This window comes from Perna viridis, chromosome 9 (assembly GCF_037379345.1).
Source record: "Perna viridis isolate PV_CMFRI_1.1 ecotype Kerala chromosome 9, ASM3737934v1, whole genome shotgun sequence".
In the NCBI taxonomy this organism is placed as follows: Eukaryota; Metazoa; Mollusca; class Bivalvia; order Mytilida; family Mytilidae; genus Perna; species Perna viridis.
This window is the reverse complement of record NC_142453.1, coordinates 39,028,253-39,041,683: the sequence shown is the minus strand read 5'-3', so window position 1 is coordinate 39,041,683 and position 13,431 is coordinate 39,028,253. Positions and strand designations below refer to the sequence as shown.

The window sequence follows — 13,431 nt, the reverse complement described above, 5'->3', positions numbered from 1 at the left end:
GTTAAGATCCACTCCAGTTACACTTCAGCATTTCTGTGTAAGTATTTGTAAGAATCAGGCAAAATGGGAAAAATCAGAAACATGCATGTCAAAAACCCACCAATCTGACAATAAAATATCACTCAAGGATACTTTTTCTATTTGAAAAGACCATTATTTGATCTCTGCATCATTGGCTTTGCTCCAATTTTTTTTCAATATAATCTTAGAAAAATGAGGTTTTTGACAGAGTAATCTGCCAATGAAATGTTCATTTTCAGTGCATTTCAATAAAATTACAAGTCAAATGTCCAGCATGATATGGAAAATATTGTCTGTTTTCCTTGATACTAATAGTGCAAATAGTCAAATTACACTATGCTTGTTTTTTTTGTTTTTTTCTTGTGGGTGTGAATTTTGGTACTTTTAAGGAAAATTAAATGCTTGGCAGTGTGCAGCTTGATATGACTACAGAGGTCCAATCCTGAACAATACGGGCAAGTATGTACACACCATTCAAACCTGACACAGCTTTAAAATTTGTTTACAATCAGATATTTGACACGTGATAAAAATCTGACCAGAACTAAGTGGTCACCTTTTGGCCACTTATTTCTAAATGATTGAACTCAAAACCTACAAATCAATCCCAAACTCCTTGTGGGGATATGGCACCTTGTGGTACAATTTCCAAGCAATTCATACCTTTTTGACCTAAATTATCAAGAAAAACTTGTTTCTGGCCTCTTATTCCTATATGACTCAAGTCACAACCCCAAAAATTGATCCAAGTAATCCTTTGTGGTATGGCACCTTGTAGTAAGATTCATTCCCTTCAACTCAAGTTACAATATGGACATATGGAAAATGCCTGTTTCAGACCCCTTTTGGGTCCCTAATTACTACAAGGTTTAAGTCCTTACCCCCAAAATCATTCTCAGTCTTTCTTTAGGGGTATTGCATCTTGTAATACATTTTCTAAGAGACTAATTTACTAGTAGTCAAGTTATTGTCAGGACATAAGGAAAATGCATGTTTCTGCCCTATACGTTTTGGTTCCTAATTTCTGAAAAGTTCAAGTTTTTATTCCCAAAATTAATCCAAGTCTAACTCTTGTGGTATTGAATATTGTGGAACAATATTATAGACATACCTATGGTTATACTGGAGTTACATAGTTAAATTCTATGAAATACTTGTTTTGGGCCCCTTTTGTCCCCTAATTTAAAACAGTTTGGGCCATAACCCCCACAACCAATACCAAAATTCCTTTTGTGGTTTGGAACCTTGTTATAAAAATCTATAAAGAGCAATCAACTAATACTCAAACAAAAGCATGAATAATAAGTGCCTACAGACAACAACGACACAGAGACAACTTTGACAGTGCCTTACCAGAATTCAAACACAAATTTTTAGCGTTATATTAAAATGTATACAAATTTGGCATTGTAATTTTGGTGAATGATAAGTGTCGTTCTAAGCGCTTTAGCTCAGAGTATATATTTCACAGAATTTATTATGCTGTTTTTATGCAGACCACTTAAAACATGAAAATAAGTAACCCCTGAAAACTCCCCACTATTCACTATACTATATCTTGAGTTTTTTTTTAAATGTAATCTCTTTTATGACAATGACATACACTTCTTTAGCTGTAACTTACACATGTAAAAACTTTGTTCATTTTCCTATAAACAGCTTTGTTGATAACCTTATGACCAGCAGCTAAAGCTCCATAAACAAGTCCACATTGTACAGCTACCTATAATGGTTGACATAAAAATAAATTAGGCTATAAAAAAATAGTGTAGATTCTAAGGCACCGCTGCATCCCAAAAACACTCCCATATCAGCGACTTTTATTCTGTGGCCAAAAAATTAAAAATTAAAAAATCCTGATTTATTTTTTTGCAACCCACACAGAAAAACAGTTTTGGTTTTATAAATTTGTCATCTGGATTGATTCCACACTTGACAGGAAGGTTCAAAACGCTTCAACAAATGCAGTTATTTTACATAGATTAAAACATGGCCACTAATATCATGCAAAATTGTTTCACTGGGAAGATTTTGATGCCATGGAGTTTCCTACACAACTTTTCATCCACATGCATGATATCTGAACTGCATAATAAATATTTATCAGCTTGAGCAGTATATCATGAAATACTTTACAGAAAATTTCATTAATTTGCTTCTGACAAAAAAAAAGGCTGCCCTCCCACATCATTTTTTTTAAAGTGTCATCAAAATAAGAGGTTCCAGAGGTTGCAGATTTGTTATATCATAACAATTCTAATACATGTACTGAGCGAACACAGCATTTTTAATATCCACAAATCAACATAATCTTCCGAAAGTGAATGAAAAAGATCCACTAACTGACAAAACTTCGTAAGAAGTAAGCAATTTCTAACAATAAAGTCGGACTCAGACCAGCAACATAAAAAAACAGGAAATATACAAACTTCAATTTCTCAAACTAACGATAATTCGAACACATTACAACGGTCCCTTGGAGTTCGATCTACCGAGGTTTGACTGTAGTTCTTTTCAGGCCAAAGTACATTTTCTATCTACAAGTGAGAGCTACAATCTACAACCTGTGGGTTCCACAAAGAATTTCTTCTAAAGTGGTAGACTTTACCATGTGACTTAATGATGACAGGTTTACCATTTTATATAATCAGTGTCAACATATTTAAATAAGTATATAATGGAACTGTTTTTACATTTTACATGTACTGAGAAAGTCAACCTTTTGTATTTTTAAAGTGTCATATTAATGATTTGCAATTCAATATAGTTCGTATTTACCATTCAAACAATGTAAAAAAAAATCAGTAATTGTGCACATGTTCATATACACTGGGTCTAAAAAAGGCATTTATCCATATATTCTTGAAATAATAATGTGACAGTAAATAATAACAATGATCTTCAGCCAGTTTAAGACTAGATTTATAGGATTAATTACTCTCGGAAAATATCAACTCATGTTATTTAAATTCAACATCATAACAAATTAGCCTTGCTAAATTATTTATGATGTTGAAATTAAAAGAAGCAAAAACATTCTTAACCTACCAGCTGTTTGGTATCATCCTCTGATATCTGTGCCTTGCTACCATAGACAGTTGTCAGTACAACACAGGTCCATGTAAGAGCATAGAGAGCCTCTCCTGAGGAGCTGTGGCTGAAAAAAGAAAATACAAATTTGCAACCAAGCAAACTTATAAAAACAACATATATATGTATGAACTAAGCACATTGAAACAGACACAAAAAATCAATAATAAAAACAAAATGTTTTCTTTTTCATATTCTACATTAACAGTATCACAGAAACCTGAGAGAGTTAAGTCTGGTGATCACATATACCCTTGGTAGACTTGAGAGTCAGTCTGGTAATTATATATACCCTTGGTAGACTTGAGTCAGTCTGGTGATTACATATACCCATGGTAGACTTGACAGAGTTAAGCCTGGTGATTTCACATACCCTTGGTAGACTTGAGAGTTAGTTTAGTGATTACATATACCCTTGGTAGACTAGAGAGAGTCAGTCTGGTGATCGCAAATTCCTTTGATAGACTTGAAAGTGTCAGTCAGGTGATCACATATACCCTTGGTAGACTTGAGAGTTAGTCTGATGATCACATATACCCTTGGTAGACTTGAGAGAGTCAGTCTCGTGATTACATATACCCTTGGTAAACTTAAGAGTCAGTCAGGTGATCACATATACCCTTGGTAGACTTGAGAGTTAGTCTGGTGATCACATATACCCTTGGTAGACTTGAGAGAGTCAAGTCTCGTGATTACATATACCCTTGGTAGACTTGAGAGTCAGTCAGGTGATCACATATACCCTTGGTAGACTTGAGAGAGTCAGTCTGTGATTACATATACCCTTGGTAGACTTGAGAGAGTCAGTCTGGTGATTACACATACCCTTGGGTTGAAATAACATTAAAAGAAAAGAACAATAACTTCTAAACCTTAGATGTAACTTACAAAGCTATTAATTCAGCAACATATCTAGGTAGGGTACACCATTGTACTAGTGGTTAGGTGGTTAGTTAAATGAAATATATAATCTTGAAAGAGTAATCAAGGGTACCAAGGTTATAGTGGTAATCAAAGAGTAATCAAGCAGGGATTTAGCCAGGATTTTCAACCCATTAGTCACTTTTGCGTAAGACTAAATCTCAATACTGTTTTTTCTTTTCGCGTTGCAAATTTATCCGCATGCATGTATATACATATACTTATAACAACTATATTATAAATAATAACATGTTTATTTCTGTTTCAGCACTGGTATATAAATAACAGATAATTCATATTAATAAAAAATATATAACAACATACAGTTTCTACATTAGCAACTATTCATGAATAAAAAATGCAAAAAAATACTTTGTTACTGTGTCATACTTATCGTGTGTAAAAATCTAAAAATTATATATATCAGCTACTATTGCTGGCATGTGTCTAAGAATGTAAAGCACTGTTTACTTGATCAGTAATGCATAAACCTCCTGTCCTTAGCCATGCACCACAAAGTGAAAGCCCTCTTAAAATCAAAGGAACCCATATCAGAAGGATGGAGACAAACCTTAAGAAGAGTGTTCACTGATTCCACCTTCAACCTATTCCTCAGACTGGTCTTGATCAGATTGTACCTACTAAAGCCCCTCTCACAGTCCACAGAAGATACAGCAGAAAGAAGACAAACAGAGAGCAATTTAGAAACATTAAGATAGTCATCAGAAAAACTGCCCTTGGATAACAAAGAAGACAGAGTATCTGCCATACTCAAACCTCTATACCCTAAAAGAACATGCCTCAACATAGACCATTCCTCTCTATAATGCACCTCACTGATCAAAGCACTGTACTCACTCTTGTCCTGTCCAAAATGCCTACAAAGAAAATCCACATGACCACTGCCATAGGAAACAAGCTCCTGACTACCCTTCCCTGGAATCAACTTGGGATCAAAGATAGAAAGAGCATTGAAAATGTCCTGTGATGGGAAACGACTCTGAAGATTAGAAACTAACTGGTCAATAAACCTCACCTTAAGATTGTCAAAGTTGGACTTCTGAGTTGCACTGTACTTGATCAAGTTACCATTGAACATGACATGACCCTTCTCCTCAACATCAGTAAAAACCTGAGACAACAATGACTTCAACCTAGGACCTGGAGTAGTTTTCATGTCAGATATAGCAGATCAAGCAGGATCCAAAGCCTCTTTAACAACAGTGAAAGTAAGATCTTCCTTCTGAAACACTCTACTAACCCTACAAACTAAACACATGACATCAGCCATAAAGTGTGAAACTGCCAGGAACTCAAAAGTAGAAATGAACTTAACAAGACCACAAGCTATGATATTACCACCCTGCTCATCAGACAACAAACAACCAACTAGAATGTCAAAGTTTGACAACAGAGCCTCAACACTGCCTTCAAAGGACAACCACCTTGTACCAAAGACCTCCTGAAACTTCTTCTCTGCCTTGTCAAAAATTACTGCCATTGATTTCAACTCTGCCATGTGTTTGCATGAATAATGGTAGTACAAATGTACTTGTATATTTCATTCAGTGTACCCTGGTACTTTTTAAGGTATGGAACTGAGTTTGCTGCTTGTGATGCTGCTAGTGCTAGCCTGTGGGCTATACAATGTGATTTTATAATGTATGGGTTTACTTCTGTGAAACGTGTAGATACACCTGATCTGATACCTGTCATGACATTTGCACCGTCAGTAGCAATAGAAATACTTTTCTGAAAAGGAAGATTATACAATTTAAATACAGACTTAACACATTCAAAAATAGTATCAGCAGTACCAGAAGACAGTTCAAAGACAGATAAAAATCGTGTTACACTTTGTCCATTTTTCAAATATCTAATATAAATCATAAGAGTCTTTTCTGTAGAACGGTCTGTAGACTTGTCTAACATTACACTAAAGAACGTAGAGTTTTTCAAATCAGATTTTATTTCTTCATCAACTACACCAACTAAAGCTTCTTGGAAGTCTGATATGGCATCTGGAATTGTGTATTTGGCATTCTTTGCCTTCTGAATGTTGGTGACACTTTCCACATTCTGCAAAAGAAAACAAAACATAAGATATTGTGTTTTGAAAAACGTTAAAATTTCAACAAAAACATAAAAAAATTGCCATTTCCCATAAGTGTCTCATGTACATTTACTTTACATTAAGTTGTTTTCCTGTTTTCATCGTTTATAAATTGAAATTTAAATGATTTTGTCTTTTCTTTCTTGAATCAGATATCGCTAGATAATTTTTAGATACATTGTTTCATGTACATTTACTTTATACTATATATGTGTATCAAATTAAAATTTCTTTCAATTACACATTTTTTCGTGTTTTTTGTCTCATGTACGTTTACTTTATATATCTTTTTATTTTATTAATAAATAATATAACTTCATATAAACTACCACGTACATGATGTATCAGAAGGTCATTCACTTGGGTGTACATTGAGTTGGGTAAGTTGTTGCTCGCCAACCAGTATATGTTTTTGAGTGCGCTAGTAACATCTGACTCGTGTGTTTTATTGGCTGAAGTCACTCCTTGCTCAAATTCTGGCTTCATGGATTTGGACTGGACTGCCCGTTTATGATCAGCAGTGTTGATGTGCTTCTGTATATTATCTTTTAGGAATGTGTTGTTTCCAATAGAAAATGTATTGGTAAGTCCAGCATCTTGGCAGTCATGGCAGTACATTGCCCCATCTTTGTAGTATATGCATGGAAATATCTTTGACCACTCTGGTTTAAATTTTGACTTTAATAGTCGATCACTGTGACTCTTTGTAGTAGTTGACTTATTTTTAGATTTTTGACTATGACCCATTGAATAAATCAGTTTTCATGGTACAATGGATATGCCATAACAATCCACAAGTTCATTGTGATTGCCATAAAACTTCTGTAGAGATGATTTCAATCTTTTAGCAACATAACCATGTTCCAGAAGCCTATTTGTTAAGAGTTCTAGCACGATACAAAAAAGTCTATGTAGTTTCAGCAAGCTCTGGCAAAACGTATGAGTTGTGATATGAACACTCCATACGCAGGTGCTGAAGGGATGTTGCCACAGATGAAAGGAAAGTTGACAATGCTGAATTAAAAGTCATCACGTTTGTCGTAAAGTTTGGTAAATAGTTTTCCTTTACCATCGATTTCTAAGTGTAGGTCAAGATATAAGGCTGACTTCACAGTGTCTGAAGTATCCTTTATCTCAAGTTCTTTGGGGTTGATGCAATGTATCAAATCCCCAAAATTAGGATTGTTTAAAGATAATACTTCATTTATATAGCGGAAACTGAGATTAAAGGATCTAGCCAAACGATATTCTTTCTTTTGGATCAGATCAGCTATAAAGTCAGCCTCAAAAGAGTGAAGGAATAGGTCAGCAAGTAAAGGAGCACAATTTGTTCCCATTGGAATGCCAACCGTGAAAATGTGTGTTAAAGCTCAAAGTACAAAAGGTTAAGTTTAATTAAATAACTAATTCAAAATAATAAATTGTGGACACTAACTGGAAAGTTAACTACCAGACTAGACAAACAGCCAGTTAGCAATGAATCAAAAGATGCAAAAATATCCACAACAATCAGTCACCTTAGTATCACTGAAGGTAGTTTAAAAGTGTTTTTTTTTAAATGTTATTTAAACTGATATGACCATATACATGTGTTATACATTTATGTCATCAAATAATGAACATTAAACTAATGATTTTCAGAAACAAGTTCTCAGTATTATACCTTGCATTTGCCATCTTTGTATAAAACAATGACTTTTGTTCCAGAACAGAAGCAGAACTTTTCATTACAGTAGCTGGAAATTTCTTTGTTAAGGCCTTGATGACATCCAACACCAATCTTCTTGACTTAGCATCTTGATAAGTACCTATGGTCAGCACAAGGTATTTTAAAATACCCTTCACTGCAGTCTCTGGTAAATCTGTAATGATAAATAGTTAAGTACCAGTCTTCAAAAGAATCACATTTTGCATGATTCTTACCTAGATTACTACTTAAATAACAATACAATAAATGATTAAGAAATTAAACTACAAGTATTGCCACCAAGCTAACAAAAAATACAAACCTCTCATATAAAGTGGACTTGCATCATATTAAACACTTAAAATGAATTACCTCCCTTCAAAGAAACAAAATAATATTTAACTTCCCTCATGTACATCTACAAATGACTCATAATCTTCCTGACAAATTTCATAAAAATAAATTTCACATTTACGGAAGAGTTCTGCATACAAGGTTTCAACACTAAATTATAATTAAGAGAAATAATTTATACCATTCAGAGATGGGATAAGTGTAATCAGTAATCAGCTGCAATCAATTATTTTCCTCAAGTAAGTATGGTAATTATTAATCATCCTAAAACTGATTACATGTAATTTACTTATTAATTACATTTCAAATACCTTGTAATTGGGATTACTTTTTATTACAATATGACTACAATAGAAAGAAATCTCAAATTGTGTATATGAACAATATCCAAAGATATGACAAAAAGTGCTTATTCTAGTGTTCTATACATGTGAACATACTGTCAGTAGGTCTATTGGATACATCATTGTTTTATGGACAGTCTATTGTTTTGAATAGAATATTTATTACCTCACAACTAATTTATTAATTACTGTCAACTTAACATCCGATGCCAAACCTTTGTTCTTGTAAATAGGTACAATTATTCCTTCTGACCAAAGTTCTGGTACAATACTTATATGGAGTACTAAATCTTCAAAGTATACAGGTCATTAAGAATATCATCAACTCCACAGGCTTTGTGTTTTTTAACATTTCTAATATTGTTAACTAACTCGTCCTCAGTGATCGGATCATTAAGTAATTCATACAATTCACTTGGTATGCTGTTAACAAAATTTTCAAAATCAATAGTTTCATTTTCATTAATGCTTTCTTTCTCATTTAGTTCTAGGAAAAACTTGTACAATGTATCTACAGAAATATCGCTTTTATCTTTTTTTTTTTTGTCTATGCTATTTAATATTTTCCACAAAGCCTTATATTTTCCAAACAGCCTATCAGAAATGATATATACATTAATTTAATATAATTGTACATGTGGCAATGTAATTGTAATTTAATCAGTTACATTGAAAGTAATTGGACCCATCATACATTTCAGTGTATATATTTGAAAAAAAAAGCTTTCAAATGGTATACACAACCATGCCAACATGCCCATTCACATACTGCAATACATTTATCCTGTATCAAAAATATCATATACATACATTTTCAAAAGTCAAAACATTAAGCCCAAAAAAAAATGTGTGTTTCCTGTCACATGCTGAAAAAAAATAGGGTCAGTAGGTCAGATATTTTTTTTTTTGGCCGCCTTGTTATTAAATATGATAAATACTGGTACTGGGAACGGTAAAAGCAGGAATTTCCAGAATTTCAGAAAATTGCAGATAAAGAAGTTAGCGTCGTGGCGATAAAATGAGGGTCTGTCAGGTAACCATAAACACACTTTTTTTTTGCCTAATGCACATACAATAACAATATTCTATGTTTGTTTCAATCCAAGAATTTCGTATCTTCTATACCATTTGTTGTTAAAATATGTCAATGTTTGAGAATAATGTTTGCTTACATCAAAATCAAAAGTGAAATATTAATCTGAATAAACTATTCAAACAAATTGATCATTGGTTCCTTTAAAAAATCTTTGCACCGCAAATATTAAAAAATCAGGGTGTGCAGTTTCAAGAGGGCATACTGCATGTTTAGTGTTAAAACAAGACACTAAACGGTCTTGCATGCAAATGTTAAGTTTCACTGACAAAATCATTCACTAGCTGTAAGGGTTTGATATTTGATTCAACAAAAAACTGAGTTCGGCAATTTTTTTTTGGAAATTGCTCCTGTAACTCAGTGTCTTAAAACAGAAACATTGAGTGTCCAATACAAAAATTTAAAAATTTTAAATACAAGAAGATAACCAACCCGATTTCTCCACAAACAATGCCACATCACTCAAAACCTGTATACGTTCTTTAGTGCTGGGGTTCGAGACATTCTGGGCAAATTTCTTCAGTACTTCAGCACTCTGAAAAAGAATTGGTGTGAAGTAAAGGTGATACTGACAGACACAAAAGTAAAGTGAAAATGTTATCTTAAGTATTTTTCTTACTGAAGGTCCCGCATGTTCCGCCATGCTGGGTGGTTGTGCAATCGCCGGTTCCACAAGTTTTCTTCTATAAACGTAGTACGATCAAACTAAGCTACTGGTAATATTCTACTGAAAAGTAATTGCAATGGATCTTTTTCAGATTTTGTATATCATTTATTTGAGATTTAAATCCTTAAACATGTGGAGTTCGATATCATCGTGTCTGGAAATCTCCAATCAGGAGATAGAAAAGAATGAAAATTATAAAAGAAAGTCAAACACGGAGCGCAGAAGATTTCTCCGAAAATCACATATCGTTTTTGTTTGTTTCTGTTTCTGTTTTGTTTTGTTTTGTTTTGTTTTCCTTTTTCTATTTTAGCAGATGATGGTGTTGTGAAGAAATTGATTTATGATCAGCTGTCAATTAAAATTTTGTCAATTGCAGTCAAGTTCTAGGCCTACCAATAACAAATTTAAAAGTTTACAATAAACCAGCTATTTACCTTATATAGATGGATAGCTCTAGTCCTAGCACTTTAAACAATCTTTTTTTGAAAAGAAAAATAGAAAACTCAATACTTAAAAAGATCTTTGGATTGAGAATCTTAAATCACAAACATTTTGTTTGGGTCCACTTTTAACTGTAGCTTATAAATACAGATGTACATGTACATTTGTTAAAAAAACGTATCCTACTAGAGTTGTCCCTTTCAGATTTATAGTTATGCTTTTAATATGTTTAACTAATAAAACTCAATATTCAATACTGCAGGATGTTTCAGCTGCTTTTAATTTTAGTCTGCATTGCTTTTATTATAGTGCTTTTTATGGCAAGCCAAAGTTGACAAAAATGAGCATTTTCTAACATTAAAAAATTATTTTTTTGATATTACAAATTTATTTTCTATTATTACAAATTAGATTTCTTATATCACAAAACACTTTTTTTATATTAAAAAATAATTTTTAATATTAAAAATTCAATTGAATTTCTAATATTAAAAAAACTATTTTTGAATATTAGGAATTGATTTTCTAATATTAGAAAATGGATTTGTTGTATTCAATGACGATTTTTCAATATTAGAAAATCATTTTGTAATATTAAAAAATGTGACTGATTTTCTAATATTACAAATTCATTTTCTACTATTACAAATTCAATTTGTAATATTACAAAATGTGCGATATATAATAATATTACTAAATCAGGAATTTGTAATATTAGAAAATGAATTTCTAATATTAGAAAATGAATTTATAATATTAGAAAATGAATTTATAATATTAGAAAATAAGTGTTTTCTAATATTAAAAAATGATTTTTTAATATTAAAAACTCATTTTCTAATATTACAAATTAGATTTTTTTAATATTAGAAAAATCAAGATTTGAATGTTGTATACTCCAAACTCCTAAGTGACATTGAACGCTATAGCTCTCAAGGTGATATTGTAATCCAAGGAGATTTCAACGCGTACACAAACTTAAACCCTGAATTTGTCATATCTGACGAATCAGAACTCCCCAATCCCGATGATCATGATTATATTTTTGACTCCCCCTCCCCTAGAAATAACATGGATAAAAAGCATCCAAATAATAGTGGTAAACTACTTCTTAACCTTTGTAAGAGAGTAATCAAAAGAATGCAATCCAGGGACAAAGACCCGACATGGAAAACAGACATACACAACGAAGAACATAAAGTAACTAAAATCATACATACAAAGTAACAAAAGCCAATGAGCAACTGTAAAGAAGAAAGTCTTCGTATATTAAATGGAAGAACAATAGGGGATCTTAATGGTAAATATACATGTACCACCTACAATGGAAGTAGCGTTGTCGACTACACACTCGTAAATACTGACTTATTACAAAGAATTTGCAGCTTTAAAGTAAAAGCTTTGACAGAATTGGTTAAAAATTAAAAAAAACCATTGAACTTAAGAATGTTAGATGTCTATTGGAAAAACTGTTTGACTGAGTTGTAAGTCAATAACATCATATGGAAGTGAAGTGTGGGGTGCATATTGCAATCTTAATGATACTGACCCATTTGAACAATTCTACATCAAATTTATGAAAGAAATTTTAGGAATACATAGTCAAGTAACAAATGTTGCTATCTTAATTGAGCTTAATAGACACCCTGTACAACAGAAAGTAAAAATACTAGCAATAAAATTTTGGAAACATATCTCCAATTCAGCGAATACATTGGTAAACAAAATATATACATATATCCCTGATTCAAATAAATGGATAACAACAATTAAATTATGGATAAAGAAATTACTACTTAATTGATAATAATAGCAATATCAAAAATGTGTTATCTGATATCGAACAAAGACTCCATGATCAAACCATACAAAACCAAAATATTAGTATAGGTGAAAGCAATAAATTATCTTTCTATAAAACTATCTATAGACGAAACGAAAGGCCTTCCAATGTTGATGTCTGTAGATACAAGTCTGATAGGTCAACAATTTGTAAAGATAGAATAAGTGCCCACTCTTTAGCAAAAGAGAAAGGTCTATATAAAAATATCCCCCAAAAGAACAGAATTTGCACAAAATGTACCACTGGGCAAATAGAAGATGAATTGCACTTCTTTATTCATTGCCCAGCCTACAATTCATATAGAAAAGAAATAATTATTAAGCTTAAAAGTAATAATGAAAACTTTAACTCATTAACAGAAAAAAATACAATTTGTTTTGAATAGCAGCTCAATAATAGTCCTCAAAGCTTTCATTGAATATATCAGTAAATGTCAAGACCACTAACTTTAAATTGTTGGAATAATGAGATGTTAAGACACTCGATTTTCAAAATATTTAATATTAAACCCCAAATTATACTGTAATTATTTATAACCACTCTTTCTATGATGTCTACTTGCGCTGTATTTTGTCACCTGTCGCATATTCTTACTACACAATCGAGTCACCACCACGGCAAGTTCCTATGTTAATCAAACTAGATGTAGACCATATGCACTTATATCTTCCTTTTTTCTTTGTTGTTGTTGTCAGAATTTACACACTTTGTTTCTATTATTTGTGTTATGACTATTTACTGTAAATGTGTGCGAACAAATAAAAAATATTGAAAAATAAAATATTGAAATATTATGTTCAGATTTAGACAACTTATATGACGCTATTGTGAACAAAATACATCAGTTGAATCCCTTT

General features: G+C 32.1%; 1 protein-coding gene and 1 pseudogene across 2 annotated transcripts in view; both read right to left on the bottom strand.

Moving 5' to 3' along the window:
- Nucleotides 1–10,460, bottom strand: part of LOC148608424 (stalled ribosome sensor GCN1-like) — a 47,860-nt gene extending 37,400 nt beyond the window's left edge. The window contains exons 1-5 of the mRNA XM_088546990.1: nt 10,243–10,460; nt 10,056–10,158; nt 7,809–8,007; nt 3,070–3,178; nt 1,646–1,744 (exon numbers count right to left, since the gene is read on the bottom strand). Of these exons, the coding sequence (XP_088403116.1) occupies nt 1,646–1,744; nt 3,070–3,178; nt 7,809–8,007; nt 10,056–10,158; nt 10,243–10,266 (534 nt within the window). The 5' untranslated portion in view covers nt 10,267–10,460. The remainder of the gene's footprint in view (nt 1–1,645; nt 1,745–3,069; nt 3,179–7,808; nt 8,008–10,055; nt 10,159–10,242) is intronic.
- On the bottom strand, nt 4,375–7,030 carry LOC148608425 (zinc finger protein 862-like; annotated as a pseudogene). The gene is made up of 2 exons (XR_015915538.1): nt 6,482–7,030; nt 4,375–6,111 (listed from the first exon to the last, which is right to left on the bottom strand). The product of XR_015915538.1 is annotated as a zinc finger protein 862-like (transcript).
- Nucleotides 10,461–13,431: the final 2,971 nt, after the last annotated feature.